Below are 26,196 nucleotides of genomic sequence, written 5' to 3'. Positions count from 1 at the left end.
ACATAAGAAAACAAGGGGCGATAAAAATGTAACATAAAATGTATGTTCTTTTACTTAATCTTTATAAAAAAAATTGCAAACTATTTATGAAAACAAATTATACAAAAGTAAATTCAAAGTAAACAGTTTTTGTAACTTTCGTTCTGTCAAACATACTGACGTTAGCACTAATGTACATATGTATATAGAGATGTACTGCAAAACAATTTGCTTTGATTGTTTTTCTGGAATTAAGCATTAAAAGTCATAATCTAATTGTGGAACAGATTTTATCTTCTTTAAACAAAATATCTGACTTAAGAAATTACATTGATATTTGGTCTAACATCATTCTGTCAAATTCTACTCGACACAATGTGACATAAGCACACTTCTTTACCAAACCATTGTAAGAGTTGTGGTTCTTTGTTATTATTACAACTCTCCCTGCAAGGGGTGTTGTAATGGGATTTTTCAATTGCATGGCAGGTTGAGTGAATGCAATCTAACTAAAATTAGATGTTGGATCCGCTCGCATACTCGAGTATGCAAGCAGATCCAACATCTAATTTCAATTAGATTGGAGTGAATGAGGTATCTAGACTTATGTAAAACTTCAAGCGATAGACTTTCTGTCAAAATTGCTGACGTTAGCAACATGTGACGTTAGCATAAGAAATCGTTCTATTTGTACGAAATCGTACGTCAAACTACCGGTTTATGAATTCAAAGACTATTTTATTGCAATAAAAACTCGTCAAGGGAAACTATTTATAGTCTATCATGATTTACATCACTGCGAAAAAGTTCCGCAAGGTTTTGTTCCGTCAAACAATAACATTAGCATAAAAAAAGTTCCGTCAAGAACTGACATTAGCATTGACAGAAAATAAAAAATTCGGGGTCATTATTAAAGCACAACAAACATTGGTCTCGATGTAATGTATATAGATTACATTTTAACCTTTCATTAAGAGAGCCATGTAGTTAAATAATTTCATAACTTGTTTAGTAAACAGAAGATTTATTAATTGCTAATGTCATTTTCCGTCAAGTGTTCCGTCATAAAAATGTGATGTTAGCAACCGTTTTTAAAAAAAATGAAATTAAAAGTGAAAGAATACTTTTATAATTTTATCTTTCATATTTTCTTGATCCTGAGTGTTAATATTTCTAGATACCACAAAAAATTACCAAAGTTTGGCAATTTGAAAAGACATTCCCAATGGGAGTCAATACAAGCATTTTTCATGGAACATGTCATAATCCAAATTAAGGGTGACGGACCTAATTCGTTTCTACAATAGAGATTTTATTCAAATTTTGATATAAGGTAAAGCATGCATTAATGAGTTAAAATCAATGAAAAAAACAAATGAAAATCGTATTTGATTTTCAGCGGGGGGCGTTTCAAAAGTTGGCTATGAAGTAGTCGTAATTGCAAAGGAAATATAGGGAAATTTCCAATGTGCAATATAAAAGTTAAAATTAAAAAAAATTCTACAATAGAGTTTTAATCCAAATTAAAGAATGATTTTAAAAAGACAATAATCTTACTAATTGTAAGAAAAAAAGTATGGGTCATCGGCAATTCTTTTTCAGGGGAGCATGTCAAAGGACGATTTTTGGGCAGTTTTCAAGGAAAATGACATTAAATAAGAAATGGATAGGTTTTCTACTTTTAGTTTCATACTTTTCCTTTATACTAAATAATCATATGGATTAGGAAAAAGTTCACCAATCATATGTAAACACTGAGTCATTGCATGATATTCCAGGGGTGGTGTCAAAATATGTAATGTATGAACTGTCACAAATTCAGTAAATCCGATATATAGAGCTCAGTATGCAGATTAAGACAACGGATTTGTATATAGTGTATATGTAATGCGCACATTTTGTTTTCATTTTCTTTATCTTTAACGTTTCTAAATAAATTTAAAAAGTTCAAATGTTTGAATAAAAGCATACATATTTTATACTGATAAGAGATCAAGTACATGACTTATCGTACAGTTTCAAGATAGGATCTAACATGTACTTCAAGTGTCATCATCATTTATAAGATTTTTCTGATGAACACTCTCAGAAACAAAATGGACTTTTATTCCCTGAAACATTTTTATAAGTTAAGCTTCAGAGTAGCATAAATTTATTTTAATAAAGTAATTCTTACATTTCTGCATGTACTTGTATTGAATGTAAATGCATATACATGTTTATGTAATACGTGGTACATGTTGATTGGCAATTGCAATCTCAGACATGAGTAACTAAAGCATTATTCTACCTGAATGTATTTTTCTCTATATCAAAAGATGCGATAAGCCGACTATTTTCACCAAAGTATATGTATCTCTGCCGTGTGATCGGTTTTATGCTAAGATCTGCGCTAGGGTGATAGTCTTCAAACTATTCACCGGCAGCATCGATTTTTCGCGCAATTCGGCATTGTGACGTCAAATACAAAGCCCAGCGGCGTATTCAACGTCACAACTATAGCAGCTATTCCCAACATTATTATATACTTTCAATTTTATCTCTTCTTTTTTCTTTAAAAGTTTGCGGGCATATATCACACGATATATGCCCGGAAACATTCCGGCCCGCAAACATTACGTCACAATAAAATTTCTACGCCGTTAATTTTCAAATTTTTCGTGTTTTTCATCTTTTACTCAGTTAAACCGATAAAGTTATTGTTAAAAATAAAATTATTGTTAGTTTCTAAATGAAATTGAAAGTATATAATAAAAAGGTTATAAACTTTGTATGGGAAATATGATGACCTCGTTTTTTGTCGCGAACGGACCTCGCACGCTTGGTCCGTGTACGCGCCAAAAAAACTCGGTCGTCATATTTTCCCATACAAAGTCTATAACCTATAATTATGACGGAACGATTTGCTTTGTTGTCAGAAGAGGAATTATTCTGTTTTGGTATAATAATAAAATATCTATCCAATGAGTAGGGGCGATAGCGTGTTTATTGTCAGCCGAGAGAGAAACTACCCCCCCCCCCCCCCCCGACCTTGCCTCTGTTCTTCCGTTGTTGTTGATTGATACGATTTTAGTCATTTTTTTCTGTGTAGTTTTAGTGAAAGGTCGAAAGATTTCAAAATATAATTCTACCCTCTTTTCCGTAGTTGGTTGTAAATAGAAATTATCGTCGGTTTTTGATTAATACGCTTCTGGTGCATGCCGTAAATCGTTAATACTTTTGATTTCCATAAGTGGAACTCTTCAAATTAAAGGCGCGTAAAGTCGTGCTACCGGGACAACGTAAACATTAGGCACACGTAATACGGCATTGAATACAAATTATAAAGAACTGCAAACCACAACACTGATCAGAATTATAAAGTTGAAATAAATAAAATTATGTTAACAAGAAAAAAGACAAACTTGTTAAACTATGTGAGGGAGCACAGGTACTGAATTTGCTAAATATGACAGATATAAAAGCATCAACTGCAAGAGCAAGAAGAACTGTAAAGGAAAAAACCAATGCACATCCAACATAACGAAATTTTCTTGCAAATAATGGGATCCATATGCTTTTAAATTTATTCTCTCAGACTATGAAGATATTTTATCATACAATTAGCGCAGGTTCACATGGCATTGACTTTGTAAGTATACATGCACCCCCTCCTTTTCCAATATTTTAAAATAAATTATCCATCTGTCAAACTGCATTTTAAAAAAATTGTGACATTTATAACACTAATGAACACAACTGTTTTGTTTCCGAACTTCATCTAAGATATTTCATAAATTACAACTGTCGATGGAATTCGAATAGAAAACATCGATTTTTGAAATAGATGCGATACATTATGTAGCGTTCAAAAACACGTTAGTTTTATATATTAGTGTTAGTTTTTTTGTTTTTGTTTTTAATGTAAATTGACTAATGGCTATTTTACCATTTGACACCACGTTTTTTAATATATATATATATATATATATATATATATATATATATATATATATATATATATATTTAAAAAAGGGGGGGGGGGGTTATCAACGTTTTAATTATGTCCCGGTAATCTCGCACTTGCTCGCGAGACATGTTCATTGACGCGCAAGAGTCATCAAAGCGCGATAACTCTGACGGGCTGGTAATAGGAAGTATTGTTTATGGAGTAATACAGTAATTACTATTGATAAGAATATTCATGATATAAACTATATTCAGAAGTAAAATTTTAATAACAAAAGAGTCCACTTTTTTTTTACTTCGTTGTGCATGCCTATGACAGTTTAATTCATGGCATATGCGCGGGAGGTTGTAAAAACACGGACAATTACGGAATCCCAGAAATTGCACATAAAACACGGCAGAGTCACGAACAGATAGATGATTCACAGATACAAAAGTTACGGAAATGCTATAAATCGACTTTATTGAAGAATTCATATTAAATATGGATTAAAATAAGATGTATTACTTGTATAATGAAAGAAATATACAGTCTCAAGTTCAGTTCGTAAATTTCGCATGTTCATAATGTGATGAAACAATTACAGCGACGTCACAATGCACGGAGACTGTAAATAGCGATGTGCGCGGCTTTCTGCGCAGAAGTGCAAAATTTCGAATTAGGTCTGTCGTCCTTAACAAGCGCGATTTCTTCCATCTTTTCGAACGACTGATTCTGTTGAATCAACCAATCAAATTAAATACCTTTGGTAAGCCTCGTTCTGACGTTACAAACCGTATCTGCTCTTCGGATATTTACGGAAAAAGCAGAGCATCTGTTGCACGAGACTGTTTGATTACAACAAAACTGGGTTCGGTTTTTGAATCTGGTTTCGTAAACCAACTGCTTGTAATCAAACGCTCAAACCGAAACTGGATTTTAGCAAGATGGCTGTCAGTAATGTAGAATGTTATCCATGGCTTGAGTTTTTGTTTGAGGATGAAGGAATTGACCTTTATACGTATTATTCCCAACCTGTTGTAAATTTCTTTCGATAGCCGGACTGATTTGGGTACGGAACGACCTGTGATTTATTTCTTCTTTTTATTGAATGTTAACCCTAGCTAACGTGTAAATGCGTTTCCATAACCAGTACACATGTATTTACAGGGAACGTCTAGGCCATGTGCGTCTTGCTTTGGTTTTCCGTCTGTTTGGTAATTATATAGGTAAAACTGTCCCAAAATAGCATTCTGTTGTTGACATTTGACCGTACGCAAACTATCTAACAATCTATAAGGATTAACAAATAACAAAACTTCAATAATGAAATGACAAAACTTATGGAACTTTATCGGCCGCCATCTTGAAACCAAAAAATCCAGCCTCAGAGCAGGATTCGCGGTTTCTCGAATCTGGTTCCGGTTTTGCAGAAACAAACGACACGGTTTACGAATCCGGTTTCGGTTTGCTTGTAATCAAACGCGCTCTAAACCAGACTAGACCGGAAGTTTCGCCATTTGGCGCGGGGTTTCGCATTTTCGTGTCCAAAATCAAAATGAAAAGACACCCAGCCCTTCAAGTGGTATGTATAGGGGTTATCTTAGACCGGTTACAGTGTGCGACATTAGCACTGGACCGTTAGACCGAGTCCAGTGTTTTAAGGTTCATTCCAAACGAATTTCTGCCTTGGCTGCTCAAATATTTATAGGTTATAGACTTTGTATGGGAAAATATAACGACCAAGTTTTTTGGCGCGTACACTTTTAACAATAACTTTATCGGTTTAACTGAGTAAAAGATGAAAAACACGAAAAATTTGAAAATTAACGGCGTAGAAATTTTATTGTGACGTAATGTTTGCGGGCCGGAATGTTTCCGGGCATATATTGTGTGATATATGCCCGCAAACTTTTAAAGAAAAAAGAAGAGATGAAATTGAAAGTATATAATAATGGTTGATGTGGACTGCCGGAATAAATGAGAATAATGATCAAACCCTGATACCATGTTAGTCACTGTTACCATATAAAGTGTGATTCCCGAAAACTAGTCAAAATTATCATTTTTGATAGAAATATAAAAATGTTTGTAAAAGCTACATTGTGGCAACTCATGAAACATTAAAGTTGCTGAACAGAAGTCGACAAAACAGAAGGAGATGATTCAAAATGTGCCAGGCTACAACAGAGGAGCAATATATTTTGGAAATTCAGTAAACTAGATGAGGGAAAACAACATTCCATAATCTCTTTAAATTGTCTCGCCTCCTGTTTAAACACAGCATGCTCCCTGATGTATATATCATAGGTGACCCACTATTTCCTTGGTCTCTTGCAACTGGACAGATTAGGTAACTAGGTATAATCACTCACTTCCATGCACACTGATCATTGATCAATTGTATGAAAATGTAGAGAACCATGTCAGAGTAAGCAAGTGCAAAGTTATAATTAGTGTTGTCATTCAGTGTTTCAACTGAAGTAAAACATTTTCTATAGAATCAATTCTACATGCAAGTGGGGCACCAATAGGGGCTGTTTTAAAATTATCATATACATCTACACACAAGTTATCCATAAAATGCTTTCAAAATATAGTATATGTGAATTTGGCATGTTTTAATAAAAAGTTATAGAAATGGCCTTTTATCTTAAATAACGGGGAGACATAAATATTTTTCATTAATATAAGCATATGACATAACACCATTCTGGGCCCCCTTTGAATTAGAGGGAACAGGCCATGTTCTTAGTTGGTGATGCGGCATTTATAAATATCTTGTTTCTCTATTATTTTGACAAAATTTCAAAAATATATGGCTCCTCTATTATAGACTGGCATATTATGAACCATCTCCCCCAGTTTGGTTAAATTCTCTTCAGCAGTTTTGATGCTTGAGTTGCCACAACATAGCTTTTAAAAATATTGTTATATTTCTGCCCAAAATGCCAATTGTGTCTAATTTTCAGAAACCACACCTTATGTGGTAAGGGTGATTAGTGAGGTATCATGAATTCACCATTATTCTTTGTAATTATTACATTACACAGCAGACGCTTCTTTGCAGCAAGGCACATTTTTCCGCCCAGAATGACCCTTAAATTTTTGTGACGGTCTAAAGGTCGGGTCACCAAACAAGAAAAACCAAACAAGGTGTCAATTTCTCCCAAAATGTGTTGTTCCCTCGCAATTTTTTACTTACATCAGACTCCTGGATGTTACTCCTTCATTTGGATATACCAGGAAAGTCAATAATTGAATAACTTTCCTTCTTTGCTCTATTTATGAGAAAGCAGTCAACATCCCCCTCTGCCTTACAATGGGTCCTTCCAGTGGCTAAACTGTGCATGACGTTTACATTCTACCCGTTGCTAACGTTACGTTGCTAACGTGATGATGTCACTGCCCCCACAACACCAGGGAAGGCATTGTTGAAGTGACATCACAACGTAATGACGCATTACGTCATAACGTAAATCACATTAGAAACACATGGCAACGTTTAGAAGCTCAACTTCTTGGGGACACAGACATTGCAAGCTAAAAGGGAGATGTAGGCAGTTTTGTTTTACAAAGGACAAAGAAGGGAATCTCTTCAATTATATAAGAGTCTTTTGGATATAGCAGGAAGGAAGGAGTAAACTCTGGGAACAAGGAGGTATGAAAAATTTTGCTGTGTGTTCATCCATTTTCTGTGTAACGAGCAAAAACTAGTTTTTCTTCAGTCGTGCCTCTCAGTATAGTGACAATGCACCCACACTAGACCATCTGGTACATGTATTTGCCACCTCACTAGACCAGCAGGTCTAGTGTGGTTTGAAGTTAGTGTCGCACTGCGGTTATCTTAATCCTGACTCGGTTTTAACAGGGAGGTGGAAACCTCCCTGGTTTTAATATCTATTTATTGAACTTCAAACATGTGCATTGACTTTACATTGACTTTTTATTTGTTTTTAGGAGACTCGCTTCCCACCTTGCAAAATACAGTGCACACACCGGAGAAGTGCTTTCACCTGTGCTTGGGCTAACATGGAACCTGACCACATCTCATCAGCAGAGGGGGCTAATGTTACATCTTATGACATTGACCAAACGAGTTGGATTCTGCCTTTGGGTGACCCGCTTTCCAAGCCAGATATACCGGTGGACGACACTATTAGAGAAAAGGTCAGAACAGCCTTGAAGCCACTGGATTCTTTGGCTTTCAATGACCAGGAGGAATCATATTACTTCAGCGACGATCGTAAGTGTTTTAGGGTGATTCCATGCTATTATAAAAGCAGACATTGGTTGATAAATATACTGTATCGTGATACGTATCGTATCGTGAGTTGGGTGTATCGTAGAAACACTAAAAAATTCCATGATTTTCTCAAATGAATTAAAAATGTGTTACTATTTGCATTACCAAATTGAAAAAAAGTAAATTTTTGAAATATTTAGAGTGTGAGGGCCTATTCTCTGTCTGCTGTCTCATGTACAGCCCCAACATGACCAGATTAAATATCTATTGTAGGGTTCTCCCAGAAAATATTTCAAACAGGGCAGATTGCTCTTCCAAACAGGGTGCTGGGAATTCAAACAGGGGGGCTTAAGAATTCAAACAGGGGGGGTAAGAATTTAAACATGGGGTTAAGAATTCAAAACGGGGGGGGGAAGAATTCAAACAGGGTGCTAAGTTTGAAAAGAATTGGTTCAGCGGCTGTCGAGTTATTGTGACAGTCTGCGGAGAACCCTGTATTGATTCTGTGTTCTTTCTATTCTTTTCAGTTACTCTAGACGTGCAGGAGCAAGAAATTTCATTGGGGTTTGTAGGCAACTTTGGAGATTCTGTAGGCAGAACTGCGATGTATAATCTGCTCCACAAGGTATTCGGCTCAAGCAGCATTAGGGCGGTGAATATTGGTGGCAGAAGTAAGATGAAGATGCCATCACATCGGGCATTCACCTATGAAGTGACAAACGTTACTGCCTCAAGTGAATCTTCGCCTTTGAAACCTGAAGAGCCCACAAGAAAATCCCCAAGAGTAAAAACAGGTCTTTTTGCATCTGCATTTGAGAAGAGAACCTTTGACAAGGATTTCACACCAGACGTTGTATTAGATTATTACAATACGGAAATGTTGTGTGTTGAAGTCAAGTTCCAATTTGATATAAGATCTGTACCTCAACTCCAGTATCTCTTGATGCCAGTAGCAATGAAACAAGGTGTGGCTTTGGGGCTCTTGATCTGTACAAAAAGTGTGTTATTGATGAAATGTTACACTACAACTGCTAAAAAAAAAAACTTTGAAATTTGAGTCAGCAATGTTCAAACTTCAAACTGGGTCTCTTGCGGCAGATATGGAAGATGTCGTTTTAAACATCTATTGTCATTTGCGGACAAATTATCCTAATATCATAATAAATTAACAGTCTAGTACACTATGACCAGCATCAGTTGTATAATAAACGGCCTTGACCTTGAATATTTTTAGCATGGTACAGAGTCATTGATTCACGAAGAGTGAACCCGAAATAACCATAACAGGGTATTGTGTGGTGTGTTTTTGTCGAGCCTGCGACGAAAGTCGTTGGAGGCGAGACATAGGTGTTACTTTTCAGACGGCGACGGCGTTAACTTTTTGTACAGTTGCAAATATATCAGGTACTATGCATCATGGGTCAATGATCTTTGGTCCATGGATTCATTATGAGGTGTACTTGTCAGCCACGCACAAATCATGTGACCTTGACCTCATATTCATGGTCCAGTGATCACGTTAAGTTTTCGCGCTCAGGTCCATTTCTCAGCAACTACACTTCATAGGTCCATGATATTGGGTATATATATTCGTCGTGATGGGTACATGTCAGCCGGGGACATGTCATGTGACCTTGACCTCATATTCACGGTTGAGCGACAACGTTAAGTTTTCGCGCTGAGGTCCATTTCTCAGTAACTACACAACATAGGTACATGATATTGGGTATATATATTCGACATGATGGGTACATGTCAGCCGGGGACATGTCATGTGACCTTGACCTCATATTCACGGTTGAGTGACCACGTTAAGTTTTCGCGCTTAGGTCCATTTCTCAGTAACTACACAACATAGGTACATGATATTGGGTATATATATTCGACATGATGTGTACATGTCAGCCGGGGACATGTCATGTGACCTTAACCTCATTTTCACCGTTGAGTGACCACGTTAAGTTTTCGCGCCTAATGGCATATGGTCACCATGGCTAATGGTCAGTGAGTCTAATGACATATGGTCACCATGTCTAATGGTAAATGGTCAGTGAGTCAATTGGCAAATGGTCAGTGAGTCTAATGGCAAATGGTCAGGATGTCTAATGGCAAATGGTCTGTGGGTCTAATGGCAAATGGTCACGATGTCTATTGGCAAATGGTCAGTGAGTCTAATGGCAAATGGTCACGATGTCTAATGGCAAATGGTCACAATGTCTATTGGCAAATGGTCAGTGGGTCTAATGGCAAATGGTCACTATGTCTAATGGCAAATGGTCAGTGGGTCTAATAGCAAATGTTCACGATGTTTAATGACAAATGGTCACGATGTCTAATGGCAAATGGTCAGTGGGTCTAATGGCAAATGGTCAGTGAGTCTAATGGCAATTGGTCAGTGAGTCTAATGGCAAATGGTCACGAAGTCTAATGGTAAGTGAGTCTATTGGCAAATGATCACGATGTCTAATGGCAAATGGTCAGTGGGTCTAATGGCATATGGTCACGATGTCTAATGGCAAATGGTCAGTGGGTCTAATGGCAAATGGTCACAATGTCTAATAGTCAGTGAGTCTAATGGAAATTAGCCTGACCATTTGCCATTAGACTCAATGACCATTTGCCATTAGACTCACTGACCATTTGCCATTAGACATGGTGAACATTGTTATTTTGATTCATTATTTCCAAGAGAGAAATAAAACAATAGTTGAACATTTGTGTTTATTTGATAATATTGAATATAAACTCTAACAGAACAGAACAGAGCAACAAGACAGAAATATGATATACATTAGAAGGTAAACTCAAGTTATCAAAATAACGGGAGGAACAGAAATTCTTACCATTAGAATGTTTTATTCAGGAACTCATACTAATGATGATATCAGACTTATATTGATCTCATAATGCAAAATGATGCCATTCAATATTTAAAACATGCAACAGTAAATTAAACAGTTAAAAAAGGTCAAGCATATGAATGGTAAAAATCATGAAAAAATTTTGCTCTGCGGTGTTTTTTTACCATGTTTAAACCTAAAAATGAAATAAACGGCAGTCTTTAAAAAAAATCTGTCAACTCGAAAATAAAGTTTGATATCATATCAACAAAATCCAGTCATATTCATTGACATACATGATTAACTTACTTCACAGATTAATAACCCGTACAGGAGGGAAAAATCATCAGGGGAAAAAACGTAACACAGAACATGTTTAAAATGACTTGAAATGGTCTAAAACGTGAAAAAAACTCAACATGTAAAAAGGTCCGAAAAAAAGTCTGACTTGGAAAATTTTCGGTCTGGCTCCCTAAAATTTGCCGCAAAAAAGTTACCATTTTACCGCGTTCCCGAAAAAAAAGTCATCGGGAAGGTACATTTACCTCAGAAAAGAAACCAATCCCCGCAAAAAAGAAACACTTTCCCGCGTTCCCGAAAAAAAGTCGTAAAAGGAACGGTATTTGGTAACCAAAATACCGCGTTCTTCTAACCTAAGCCTAACCCAACCCTAACCCTAACCCCAATCTGAACCCTAACCTAAAGAACCGGGACCCCTAAAGTAAATTAAGGCCCGGGTAACGGTATACATATGTTATGGGTAACGGTTTACATGGGTTATGGGTAGTGGGTAACGGTATACATAGGTTATGGGTAATAGGTAACGGTATACATAGGTTATGGGTAATGGGTAACGGTATGCATAGGTTATGGGTAGTGGGTAACGGTATACATAGGTTATGGGTGATGGGTATCGGTATACATATGTTGTGGGTATTCAGTTCACGGGCTTATAGACCCTGCCCTCGCTGACAGCATCCAAAATATGCAATAAGGTACGTCAAATATATGTTTTTCCAACTATAATAATATAGGCTATCCGAATCTATCTAGCTGTCTATAGCGATGTATTTTATAGTCTATATATAGTGCAGTATTCAATAGACTGATGCGTAATTCGTTAAGTAGCCTTAATTTACAAGTAAAAACGTTTATTTTTATGTGTTTTTTTTCTTCCTGGTAATTATTTCAGATGTCATGGGTTTTGTTCGCAAACTTCATAGCAGGGCTGATCACTCCTTTTCTGGTTGCAATGCAGATTGTTCCACCAGACTCTGCAAGCCCATGTTTACAGACAAGCAAGATCGTCTTTGTAGTCGTACCTAAATGCATGTGCTTTAATTTAAATTTTGATATATAGACCAGCCAATGTGTATATGGTGTAAAAGGATGCAACTTTAAGTATTATTTGATAATATGTATGTGACTTGTTGTTGGAGAGGATTTTTGCTGAATAGATGATTTTAATAAAATACTTTATAACTAACTATATTTTATTTCCAGTCAAGGGCCCTCAAGGGGCAGCATGAAAATACATACAAATAATGTACATATACATATACAAGTAAAGAAATATGTATATACATATATGTATATCTTTCAAAATGATTTTTTATTATATAGTTTTGTTAAAGTTAATGGTCAAACACACTTGATGTTGTGTTAATATATGATACATGTACAATGATTAGATTGATATTTTATTTGAAAAAACAAATATTTATTTTCATGGCAAAATGTCGTGAATTTTGAGCGTTGAAAAAAGGTCGTCGCGCGCAAAATCCCCCATGGGGATTTTTAAAAGTTGGCATGTATGCAAAGGCCGTAGTAGTTAGCGAAATGGAAGAGGGCGTGCGCATAGTTGACAATTCTAAACCGACGTGCTTAGCCCCCTACTGGTCGAAATCAGGAATAAGATTCTGGATATTTCAGAAACTTTGTTAATTGTCCAAAGATTATACTATTCTCTTGTCGTGAGGGTTCGAAAATCACACTCGTGGGAAGCTCTGGTGTGTTCAGGGTTCCGTGTTTGCCCAACTATTTATTTTTTTATTGCTTATAAGAGTCATGATATTAATCACTGTTCGTTATCTTTTCCTTTCATGGCGCCGAATCTAGACATGTCCCTATGGAAGACGAAGCATTAGCTGTCATCGATGCTCTTGACAAAGCTAGATACTTTGTTCTTGGTTGCGAAAAACCTATTATTGCTGTCGACCACAAACCGTTTAGTAAAATAATTGGTGACCGATCTCTAGATCAACTGTCAAATGCATGACTACGAAACCTCAGGGGAAATACATTGCGTTATAGGTTTACGATGGTTCATATTCCAGGTGCAAAACAAGCTGAGGATGCGATTTCGCGCAAACCGACTGGAGACCAAGAACAATTGATACTCATAGGCAACATGGAAATGTTCGAAACTCGGGTTCGACTGGCATTTTTAAAGCTGTGTATCTGATGGAATGTTTTCCTCTTTTTGTTCAGGTCATTGACAGAGTGCCAAAACAATGTAGTTGTGATATGACACTGTGTATGTGCGCGCGCGGGTGTCTTATGCTATAGTTTTTCTTTTCTTTCCTTTTATGTCATATATTCATATTTATAAACAGTACTAATTTTATTACGAAGTGTGTGTCTTATGTTTTTTTTCTACCGGTCAACAGGGGATGCTTACTCCTCCTAGGCACCTGATCCCACCTCCGGTGTGTCCAGGGGTCCGTGTATGCCCAACTATCTATTTTGTATTGCTTGTAGGAGTTCTGAGATTGATCACTGTTCGTTATCTTCACCTTGCATTTAGATACTAATTTAGATGTTAATTTTATGTTTGTGCATATGTTTTAATGCAGGACCACAGTGGAAACTATCTATATGCTAATTTGTGTCAACCTGGGTAAATAAAGGCTATTATTATCATTATTATCGCAAATATCGACAAATGGACAATCAATCCGAAGGCTTGTCTTTCCAGGATATTTGCCACAAGTTCCTGTCCTTGGTAATGATAGACGAGTCATCTGACATTGAGACTCATCTCATTGCCGCGTCAACAAACACTCTCAGTCTTCAGTCTATCACGTGACATATGGTGCGAGTTGCCACAAACAACTTGTAAAAACAATTAGAAATGGGATGCCGGAATATCGCCACGAAATGTCCTCGTCTTTGCGTGAATACTTTCAATTCAAAGACAACCTTTAACAAACGTTAATTCATACAGTGCGTTCAATATACCTAGATATCTAGCCTAGGAGCTAGGCTAGCCGTTATGATCTTGAACACGGCCCTAACCTTGGTGACAGTCGTGTTGATCGTTGACTGTCAAAAACATTTCTACGATCAACACGATTAATTATCAGTCGTTATGATCGCATCAGATCGTATTGCATCGTAGCAAAGTGCATCATATCGCATCTAATCGTGCTCCCAAATCGTGATGATTCCGGTCATTGTTTTACAAGGTAAACACCACGCTTTGTTGGGATGCGTTGCTGTGTCTCACGATCTAATATAGGCATACAGTAATGTTGCAAATGCCACGTTGTCATCAACCTCAACTTCCGCCGTTTTCAGTGGTGGGTTGTATTGCTCACTTTCTATATGCTAAAATAATGAAGCAAATGGTCAATAGGGCTGTATATATACCCGTCCGAGTCCAATCGTAGTTCAAACAGTGATTATCTTCGATCCTGATCGTATCCTATCCCGAGATAGCGCATCGGTTCATGATTATCGTAACGTATACGAACTTATCTGTATACACATGATTGTCCTAACTCGGGAACCCGGATCGTAATTATACTATGAGATCGAGGTCCAATCGTGGACTTGATCGGGACAATCTTACCTGAACGTATGTGATCGTATCTGAACGGTGTTCAGATTGTGTCACCTGGAATTTATCTATCGTGACCTTTCCGTATCAAAGCGCAACAATTCGTACAAGAACGCATCTATTCGCATTATCTCCTATCCAAACCTGAAATTCCAGGCGCGTCGAATTTTGTTTATTCAGGACTTAATATCTTCGTCTGCCCAGGTAAACAAACTTTTCAACCTCTTTGATTTTTTTGGTATAGTCGCACTGGGTCTTGGTTTTTGTTGTTCACCATCATGACTTCTGTCTTTCCGATGTTGATTGGAAAGTTAGTCTTCTCCACTTCTTCTGCAATAAAACATAGCTTCTCTTGTACATCTTGTTGCCCGTGGGAGAGAGGGCTGATGTCATCTACAAAGGTCTTCTAGCTTCATGAAGGTCCAATGAGTGTCAGTTCTGCTTGCCGTGGTCTGTCGCATTATCCAGTCGACCGCCAACAGGAAGATCGTTGGCGACAGCAGACAATCCTAACACATGCCGATTTGTACGGAGAAGGGTTCAGCCAGCTTCCCATTATGAATAACTTAGCAGGTGGCATCGTCATAGAGTTGTTGAATGGTATTGACAAACATTGGTGGATAGCCATAGTGGTAAATCAGTTTTCAGATGACATCTCTGTTCACGCTGTCTAATACTTTCTGAAAGATTGAGTAGAGGGAGTGTGCCACTCCAGTGACTGCTCAATAATGATGTGCATTGTGGCGATATACGTGTAGTCTGTGCATGACCTCTCTTGCCGGGAGACTGCCTGTTCATCCCGAAGTGTCTTGTCCAGTATCGTCTCCAGTCTCTGTAAGATAATTCTCATTAATACTTTCCCTGGGATAGAGAGCAGCAGGATCGATTCCTCTCCAGTTGTTGCAGGATGACATATCTTCTTTCTTTGTCAGCTTCACGAGGTGACTCTCCCCCGGTCTTCTAGTACTCTTTCTTGCTCCAAGATCTGGTGTAGAAGTGAATGTAGCATATCGGTTAAAGTTTGGATGTCCGCTTTCAGTGCTTCAGGTGATACACTGTTTTGCCTGACTTGAGTGACATGATGGCTTTGTTGATCTCATTCTTGGTATATATATATAGTATGGAGCCGGTGTTGATGGGAATGAGTTCAGTAAATGGTGGGATGTCTGGCGCGACGGATGGTGAAGGTCTGTTGAGTGTTTCATTGAAGTGTTTCGTCCATCTTGCTCCCTGGTCCTCCTCACCTGAAATGGCATTTCCGCTCTCATCCTTGACAGGGTGACCAGGTTTGCTGTTTTCCCAGAGAGGGTGCTCGTGAACTCGTACAGTATCTCCATGTTTCCTTGGCCTCCTGTAGTCTCTGCTTCTCGAGTCAGCTCCTCAATGAAGCTTCCTTTGTCTTTCTTCAATCTTGCGCTTCTTTTCACTTCTGTGTTCTTGTCCCAACGACATGCTTGGAGTACCTACTCCTCCCTTTGGTCTTGTGTTAGATTGACGTGGTCTTTAAGCTGTTCTTCTCGGTGATCAGTGTCCATGTTTCTGTTGTCAGTCACTCCTCTGGCAGATGTGAAGCACGCTGAAGTTGTTCCTCAGTTCGAACTTGAATTCTTCTACTTTTATACATGTTTTCTTATCACTATTGAAGATGATGAAGGTGGCCAGGAGAATTTCACAACGCGTTAAACTTTTCTAGAATGCTGGCGTCCGTCATTTCCCCATTAACAACAATTAAACAACACTTCATTGTTTAGAGGTATACATGTACATGTATATATGCCCGCTGCCGTATTAAAGAGTATTTTGTTCGATTTTATTGGTTGCATATAGTTTAACATCCCGCTCGAGAATTGTTCACTCATATCGAGACGTCACCATTGCCGGTGAAGAGCTGCAAAATTTAGGCCTATGCTCGGCGTTTACGGCCTTTGAGCATGGAGCGATCTTTATCGTGCCACATCTGCTGTGACACAGGGCCTTGGTTTTTGCGGTCTCATCCGAAGGACCGCCCCATTTAATCGCCTGTTACGACAAGCAAGGGGTAGGCTTCTGAGGATCTATTCTAACCCGGATCCCCACGGGACTGTTCGATTTTAAAAACCAGACCAAAATTTTGCCAGTATGATAAACTATGAAAATAATACGATTTGACAATTTCGACAAATTATATACGGGTATTAAAGGATTACTGGTCTACTCAATGCAAGGAGAAAACGATGATTTTCCAATGCATATTAATGAAGTAATGACGTTTATGGTGGATGTGGGCAAGCGCGCGAGAAAAATATTATTTGAAACACTATGGGAGATGAGGATTTAGTGTGTAGTACGTAGTCGTATCGAATGGTGATTCCATGTTAAACATGAAGTATAACTCTCTTTCCATTGCTCAAAGTGGTTTTCTTTACCCCGTTTTCGTCTGACTGTTTTACCGCTGAATATGTCCCGCCAACAGCTTGCAGGGCGGCGTCCACGCTTTCAAGTCGACATGTATAATTGTTGACGTTTGAAATCCCGCGTGCATCGTCACGTAGTCATGAATATAGCCTGATATTTTAAAAACTACGTTTTTATTCCTACGATAATATCCAAAGATTACGGCATACAAAGGCCTCAGCTTTAAATGATTTCAGACAAACTATAAATTATAACATTTCTAAAGGTCAAATATACATATTAAAAGAAAAAACAAAAAAAAGTTACTTGTATTGATGAGGAAATTACTAATGTAATTAGTGGCGTATCCAGTAATTTTCTGAAAGACAGTCGACATCGTATAAAAAGGCAAGATAAATCCGCTATAGGTTGAAAATGAAAGTAGGTCGGGTTCGTGGTTCATTATACAATGCTTGAGAATGGATGGTCGAAAAAAGAAAATAACGCGAGGTGGGTTTATTCATTTTTCTAACGTTACTTACGTGTACAGTTTATGGTACTCTGTGTGTCTTTGAATAGTTACTTAACATGGCATTGTGTTTTTACAGAAACTAACTTCATGCACCAACATTGATATATTTTATAGGGGTGAAACGATACAGTTCCTTCTCGATTCGATTCGATTTTCGATACTTTAGTCTCGATTCAATGATGTTCGATTCGATACAATAGCATGTGCCAAATTCTTTATAATGTTAAGATTGTTTATGTTTCGTTGTATTTATTGCTCTCTGCAAATAAATTCTACATAATGTAAAAATGTTAAAAACATGAAGCAACACTCTTATTAATCCGAGATTCCTCTGACTCTTACCCCCGCTTTTATATTTGACATGTGCGGGGGAGAGTCAGAGCGGACTCCATATTGAAAAGTGGGAATTCAGCGACACCAGCTGGTGTCGCTGCTTTACCTACCTCTTACAACTTTATTTCGCGGATCTATCTTCCAAGACGCGAGGATTCAGTTATCGGAAGATTATTCTACAAATACATCATGATTAATACGATGCTATCGCCGTTTAAACGATGAAATTTTGTGTTTATATGTACTGACGTCATGCGCAAAGAAATCAAATGGCGAGGCGGCGACCTAATTCAAGTGATGCTCCATTTGTCGGTGTTAGGGCCGTTTAAACGGCGATAGCATCGTATTAATCATGATCTATTTATAGATTTATCTTCCGATAACTGAATTCTCACGTCTTGGAAGATAGATCCGCGAAATAAAGTTGTAAGAGGTAGGTAAAGCAGCGACACCAGCTGGTGTCGCTGAATTCCCACTTTTCAATATGGAGTCCGCTCTGACTCTCCCCCGCACATGTCAAATATAAAAGCGGGGTTAAGAGTCAGAGGAATCTCGGATTACACTCTTATGGGTGCATAGAATCACCGAAATTACTGCTAATCACCGAAATTACCAAAGAAATGACCAAAGTTACCAATAAAGGGGCCGAAATTACCTCAGCGTATGTTAATCTTTATACCATCTAGTTACACATCAAATTTCATGAAGACTTGTAACGATTTGAAGGAATTGTTTCCATAAAACTGATTATTGTGACGTGTGAATCTGAGTTACTTCCCTTTACCGACAAGTACTCAGTAAGCAAACTATAAATAGGGCCTAGCCAGTAAGATCCAAATGGCAATATAAAATTCAGGACAAATATTTTATGTCATTTATTTATCACACTTTATTGTATAAATCAATACCATGAATACGATATATTTAAAATATGGGAAATAACTAATTGGCTTGAATTTTAATGATGATTTTTATATACATATACTAGCTCTTGCTTGTAGTATTTTATTTCTTCCTCGTAGTCTTATGCTTTCGTATCTGTATATTTTTGCATGAAATGTTTTCTTTTATTTTGTACTCTTTTGTTAATTTGTGATATGTCTGTGTATATGTGTACATGCATGCTATGTGTCTTTGTCTTTGATATATTTGATATACATGTATGTGATAGTCGGAGCAGACTCCATATTGAAAAGTGGGAATTCAATGACATCAGCTGGTGTCACTGCTTTACCTACCTCTTACAACTTTATTTCGCGGATCTATCTTCCAAGACACGAGGATTCAGTTATCGGATGATTATTCTACAAATAGATCATGATTAATATGATAGTGCTATCACCGTATAAACGGCCCTAACACTGACAAATGAAGCATCACCCTCACCATTCGATTTCTTTGCGCATGATGTCAGCACATAAACACACAAAATTTCATAGTTTAAATGGCGATAGCATCGTATTAATCATGATCTATGTGTAGAATAATCTTCCGATAATTGAATCCTCGCATCTTGGAAGATAGATCCCCGAAATAAAGTTGTAAGAGGTAGGTAAAGCAGCGACACCAGCTGGTGTTGCTGAATTCCCACTTTTCAATATCGATGGAGTCCGCTCTGACTCTTCCCCCACATATGTCACAATATAAAAGTGGGGGTAAGAGTCGGAGGAATCTCAGATTACTTTTGACATTGTGTCATAAGGATGTACTCCTTATGACACTTTAGTGTAGTGAGTACAGAGATTCAATTTTCAATTATTTCATTATGTCAAATAGATTCCTGGTATATTTCTGCATTTAACTCAAATCAAATAATATGCAACATAACATATTTATACTTTCAGATGAGGAGATAGATGAAAGTAATTACATAATCCAACAATTCCAAAAATATCAAAAGGAACTTGACTCTCGTCATGACAAACATGAACGCCTAGTTAAGCTGAGTCGTGATATTACCATTGAGAGTAAGAGAGTTATCTTCTTTATGCAGAGGAGCTCAAGGTATATATAGTATACTTAGTCTAGTATTTAACCTCGAGAGCACTTGGAAGAGTGCACATTTTTGCCAAACCCATCATGCTAATACTAATTATTTAATACCAACATGAATTCATCAAATAGTGTCCAGCATTTCTACATTCATATCAAGATATGGCTCTAAATGAAAGGTGAAGATAACAAACAGTGATCAATCTCATAACTCCTACAAGCAATACAAAATAGATAGTTGGGCAAATACGAACCCCTGGACACACCAGAGGTGGGATCAGGTGCCTAGGAGGAGTAAGTATCCCCTGTCGACCGGTCACACCCACCGTGAGCCCTATATCCTGATCAGGTAAACGGAGTTATCCGCAGTCAAAATCAGTGTGCCAAGAACGGCTTAACAATCGGTTTGAAATATGCATAAATCCTATTGATTTTTCTTTGATCGAATCTTTCCGGTGGAACAACTCCGACTGATGGGGTCTTATCTCATACAAAATTTTCACTTACACTATATAGATATAGTCTTGTATTCTATGTAAAAGTTTATCACTCCTTCCTTCCCTATGGAAAATGTGTAGTAAGCAACTAAGCATGGTTTCAACATAACTGAATCTACAGTATGAGGATGCATCATTATTATTCAGCCAAATTGGACTGTTGTTAATTTGACAAACTATACCCCAATATTTCTTGTAAAGAATTAAAGACTTTAATATCTATACCTTTTTTGTCCCTAGTGGTCTTGATTTGTGCAATCTTGAATCTACAGTACATGAGAATGCTTGTATGATAATTGACAAATTGTAGCCTTGTGGATTTTTTCTCATGTATTCCACTTTCAGCAGTTATTATGGGCTGGGGGTCAGAATTTGAAACATCTTTTTATATATTCAAACATCCGTATTGTAGACCTGGGGTCATGAATTGAACAAATGTGAGTCTTCAATACATAGGAAAGATTGCATATTAATATGACAAATAGTAACCTTGTGGTTCTTGAAAAGATTTTCAAATATTTTATGCAAAACTTTAAATTCTTGTGGCCTCATCCTGGCCCATGGGTTGAATAAACTTAAATCTGCAACTAGATGAACCTGAGAATGTTGCATATTGGTTTTACAAACAGTGACCTTGTGTGGTTTTTGAAAAGAAGATCCTAGTATGTAAAATTTAAATCTCTATAGCCTTATTGTTCTCAAGAAGGTCTTAAAAATATTTTCTTGATATTCCTCTGCATAACCTCAAGTCCTTATTGTGGGCTGTCCTGATCCCAAGGGTCATGGTTTGAAGCAAGGAAGCTTGAATTTTATAATGCAGTAATTCTTGAGAATACTATATAATCACTCCACTATGTAATTTCATTATCTCTTCATTGTCTTTCCTTGGTAGGGTGTTTGACCCTTCATTTTAACACAAGTGAACCCTTTTCATGCAAGAATAATTTGTGTCAAGTTTAGTTGAAATTTGCCCAATGAATCTAGAGCGGAAAATGTAAAAATTTAATGTCAGCATGACAACAATAGCCGACAAATTTTATCAGAAAAACTAGGGTTAGCATTAAAAAATTCAGAACCGTGCAGTCAGAACACTAATTCAAAAATGGTCATTACAGAATCATCATTGTACAGTAAAACTTCTCCAAACCGGCCCCTCAGAAAACCGGTTCTCCCTGAATATCGGCCGATTTTCAAAGTCCCGGCAGAAATCTTAATATTTCCTTACAAAGAAATTCTTACTAAACTGTCGTTGTTTTTTTTCTTGGCCCGAGAGCCGGCCGGTTTAGAGAAGTTTCACTGTAATGTATACTGATTTGTAACATTTCTTCTACATTTGCAGTAAAAATCTTGAGATGCTGGAGCAAGCATTAAAAAAGATTCAAGACATCCAACAGCAGAAATTTCTACCAATGGCAAAGGAACTTCAGGGAGAGGAACCACATCAGTTCCTGAGAGCCTACACAGCTGGTAGGCTATGATCTTATTGTTTGCTCTGAAATACCGTTAAAGTATCAATGTTCACAGGGATCTAATATTTTTCATTTCCATGGTACTTCCAGAAATTTAAATTCCCTACAAACAAGAGAAACTGATGTATTCTAAAGAATACCCACTCTTCATTGCATAATCAAGTCCCCACATGTTATTGTTGTACAAAACAAGAAAATCTGAGCCCATGAAAAGAAATGATTCTGTAGATGTCGTTTTAACCTTAGTGTAAATTCATCATCTTCCAATTGTTCAAACTTTAAAATACTACAATAAAATATGTACCCCTAAACAAAATACACTTCTTAAAGTAGTTGGATGAAAATATCTTTTTTCATTATGCTTGCATGATACTTACAAGATGAAGACGCCAAGAATATGCTTATTTTTTTACTAAGCATAAATACTTTACCTCAAGAAAATACTATATACAGGGAAATATTTGCCCATTTTATTTTCGTCCCTTTTGTCTTTGTTGTCAGTCGGCTTTCTCTCTTTTAACACAAATGTGTCTTGATGAATTTAAAACAGGGCAAAACTGTTTACAAGTGTAGAGGGGCAAAAATAACCCTGTATACAGTAATTAATTCTTCAGTATGAAACAGGTGAAGTGGAATGGTGTGGTATTTTAACAATGTACTAAAGTTAGTTTAATTTTAGCAATCCTGAAACCCTTGCCAATACATTTAATGCCAAAATGATCACTGATAATTTAACTTACATGTTACAGGTAGTACCATCATCTTCATTTTGGCCTTATCAGTCTGTATTTACTGGATGTTTGTGTAGGATTAATTTCACAATTTATGCTGTCAGATGAAGAGGATATTTTAGTATTTAGTTAATATTTTGTTCTCTCCTTTTTATCAGGTCTACAAGAGTATATCGAGGCTGTTGCATTTTACCACTACCTCAGGAGCAAAACACTTGTTAGTTTGAACGAAGTCCAAGTGGACTTAACTTTTGCAGTGCCCTCTAGTGACACTGAAAATTCCCAGGAAAAGACAATATGTGTATATGTTCCTCCTTCCGAGTACATGCTGGGTTTAGCTGACCTGACAGGGGAACTGATGAGATTTGCTATAAATAGTGTCGGCTCTGGTGATATGGACACTCCCAATGAAGTTTGTGCTTATCTTCATAAAATGTTGGGAGGGTTTCAGTCGCTTGGTCAGGTGTCAAGAGAAATGAACCGCAAGATTAGCACATTGAGGCAGAGTTTACAGAAGGTGGAGGCAGCTTGTTACACTTTACAGATCCGGGGATCAGAGATTCCTAAACACATGCTACAGGATGTATTTAAATCAGTACAGGAAACCTCTTACTTGGAAGAGCGAGATCTTGATGATTAAAACATTGGTAAACAGATTGTCAGTCTGAGAGGACCAAGACATTACAAGAGCATTTCATTACATCTTATGATAGTTACATTGTCTCCTCCAACATACAACACAGTGGATCAGACATTGATGATAAGAGACACATCGATGTTCTCGTCATTAATCAGGAGGATAATCACATTCCTACTCCACTCCAATTTACTACAGCTCAGGTTAAATTCTTGCATCCAATTATTATTTGTTATTTTGAACTAAAGTTACTTTCATTTGTATACAAGAACAAGAATAAAATACAAAGATTTGATTTTGATTTTGATTTTTAATTTTCATTCAATAACAAAAACGATACATGCAACAAGATGGCTTTCACAATTCAACAGATTTTTATCTGTCAATTGTCAGTTTGCTGGCAACAGGGTGTAGAAAAAGGTTTGAAAATTCCAAATACATACTGTTGTCAAATACAGTTCTATTCTGCCATTCTAAGCCACTAATTCAACCATCAGTGAAGCAAGAAAAAATAGAGTATCATAAAGTGGAGCATCTCCTAGCAACTGGGCACATTTATAAATGCGACATTGAATCCAACTATTTTATAAGATTGGTGTTAAGCATGCACTCATGTTACCATATCATCCCTCAAAACTCCGTTGCAAGGAGATAATTATATGACCAAAGTTGTGAATCTTTAGGGGAAAAAAATATTGAATGACCACACAAAGAAAAAATTACTGAAGCTGCCCTCATAAGCTACTTGCAATGCTAAACCCCAACCCAGCTTAAAAAAAAGTGTCTTGCAAATGAAAAATAATTGATGTACATATGTATACGTAATACATTTAAGCAGAAGTTAATGTCTCTGTGTAGTACACTTGTTTAGTCATTTTAGTGTCATTGTTCTGATGACCTGTACTAGGCAAGACACTCAAAATAATAATGAAATAAATATTTAAAATTTTTTTGAATAATAATACATGTACGAGTAAATGGCATTTCAATCTGTAAATCCATTAACTGCCCTGAAATCAATGTTAAAGCTACAGCACCACAGAAATGGAATTCATAAATAAACTAGATATGTACACTAAATAACTATACTCATCATTTTATGTACACAAAACATACCATTACTTAAATACCAGTAAAATACACATGTAACATGAAAATGAGGATTACCCAAACCATAATAATGTAATGTGCATTTGTATTGTTAAATTGACAAGCAGCTGGTATATAACAATCATGTAGAAAGTAATTTATTGATGGAAAGGGTGCATAGTTTTACTTTTTGATTTGCACGAGTTGCTCAAATTTAACTGTATGGTTTCCAACACTGCAACATAGGCAGAAAACTTTATTTTACAGTAAATACACATAGAAATTCTGACAACTCAAATGCAAATTATCAAGAATTATTTCATGAGAAACATCCATAATACTATAAAATATCAAAAACAGAAATATCTAACCTTTCAGGAGATAAATCACATTTTCTTCATTGCATAGAACACTACTGAATTACATGTACAGAGGCATGAACATGATGGAATGTATAAATATATTTTACATAGTGAGTATTTCACCATTTGAACACAGTTCCAAGAAAACTCTTAATTTTGTAACATTCTACAAATCTAGTATTGCCATATTTGCTCAGTAAGTGCATTGAAAGAATGAAAAAAAGTTGTTTTCAGACATTTGTAACATAGATTTTTGTAAATAACACGTCAACATAAAAAAATATGCAAACAACTGGTATCTGTAAGAAAAGGTATTCGTAAACATTTGAATACTTTAGGGGTCTTAAGAGCATGCACCACTAAACTGGTATGTAATGCAGAACAAGAAATTTTAGTTTCCACAAACATACGAGTAGTTTAACATTTTATGTTTAAAACTGAGGATAAGAGACATGCTTCCTATCAAAATGAAGGAAGATAAATGTCACTGGGAATGCTAACTTAAAAATTCTCAAAGAAAAGTTCATGTAAGCATTAGAGGTGGGACGATCCATCAGTGCACTGATAAATCGTGATACTCGTCTTGGCAATGAAAACGGTGTAAGAAACATCTATAAGACAAGTTATTTGCAAGCTGTTTGGAGCATTGTGAGATTTTTTTATTCTAGTCAAGTAACTAGCTGAACCAAGTGATATTTTTTCCGTTTTGTTTTGAACTGAATAACTGAATAAATTTGAAATCGTTTTTTCTAATTTTTATTAATATGCAAAGTATTGCGATATGTATCATATCCAAGTTGGGTATCATGATGCGTATCAGATCGGCTAGAAAGGATACTGTCCCACCCCTAATAACCATAAAGTAAACACAGTTTTATAATACACTTCCTTGCCAAAATCAGAGAATTGCTCATTTTATGAAAGGATTTTAATTACTTAAAGTAAAATTCATGTACAGAAATATACTGTTCATTAAAAGCTTCAACTTACAGGACGTTGGTTCAGCTTATAGATAAATATACACCAAGCTCATTTTTGAAGGAAGTGCCCCCCACACCCCCAATAATTGGCATTCTGTTTTCACTACCAATAGCTTAACCCAAATTGCTTTTAATCCTGATTAAAACTTATTCACTAACAAGAAAATTATCAAAATAACTGAGCTGCCAATCATCAGAAGAACTACATTCATGTACATATAAAAATATTAGATAAACTGAGATCAACAATGTCATCTTGAATTTAGAAAAATGATATGTAATTTTCTTGCATATATTTTAAAGGTACCCTTTTTACTTTTAAGATATGGCCATCTATTATCATGAAACTGACCATATTTTCCCATTA

The 26,196-nt window shown here is 36.5% G+C and overlaps 3 protein-coding genes across 5 annotated transcripts in view; 2 read left to right on the top strand and 1 right to left on the bottom strand.

Annotated features, from left to right (window-relative positions):
* The first annotated feature begins 4,934 nt into the window (after positions 1–4,934).
* On the top strand, positions 4,935–23,693 carry LOC125648989 (translin-associated protein X-like). Of its 2 annotated transcripts, none has more exons than XM_056164753.1 (4): positions 4,935–5,124; positions 19,917–20,076; positions 21,901–22,028; positions 22,920–23,693. In XM_056164753.1, the coding sequence occupies exons 1-4, from the start codon at positions 5,043–5,045 to the stop codon at positions 23,399–23,401; spliced, it is 852 nt and encodes a 283-aa protein (XP_056020728.1). In that variant the 5' UTR covers positions 4,935–5,042; the 3' UTR covers positions 23,402–23,693. The 2 variants fall into 2 exon arrangements, with proteins under 2 accessions (XP_056020728.1, XP_048732052.1); XM_048876095.2 differs by lacking the exon at positions 4,935–5,124 and adding an exon at positions 17,637–17,717.
* Positions 5,079–9,386, top strand: LOC125652649 (uncharacterized). The gene is made up of 3 exons (XM_048881991.2): positions 5,079–5,492; positions 7,868–8,153; positions 8,681–9,386. Exons 1-3 carry the CDS (start codon positions 5,466–5,468, stop codon positions 9,208–9,210), a joined length of 843 nt encoding a protein of 280 aa, XP_048737948.2. The 5' UTR covers positions 5,079–5,465; the 3' UTR covers positions 9,211–9,386.
* LOC125648987 (kinesin-like protein KIF16B) overlaps positions 23,689–26,196 on the bottom strand; it is a 33,809-nt gene continuing 31,301 nt past the window's right edge. For both annotated transcript variants that reach the window (XM_048876090.2, XM_048876091.2), the window contains one exon: positions 23,689–26,196. This exon is cut by the window's right edge and continues 1,190 nt beyond it. The gene's annotated coding sequence lies outside the window, so the exon portion shown is untranslated.

This window comes from Ostrea edulis, chromosome 5, assembly GCF_947568905.1.
Source record: "Ostrea edulis chromosome 5, xbOstEdul1.1, whole genome shotgun sequence".
Taxonomy (NCBI): Eukaryota; Metazoa; Mollusca; class Bivalvia; order Ostreida; family Ostreidae; genus Ostrea; species Ostrea edulis.
The sequence above is the reverse complement of the archived record's forward strand: the minus strand, read 5'-3'. Positions and strand labels throughout refer to the sequence as shown.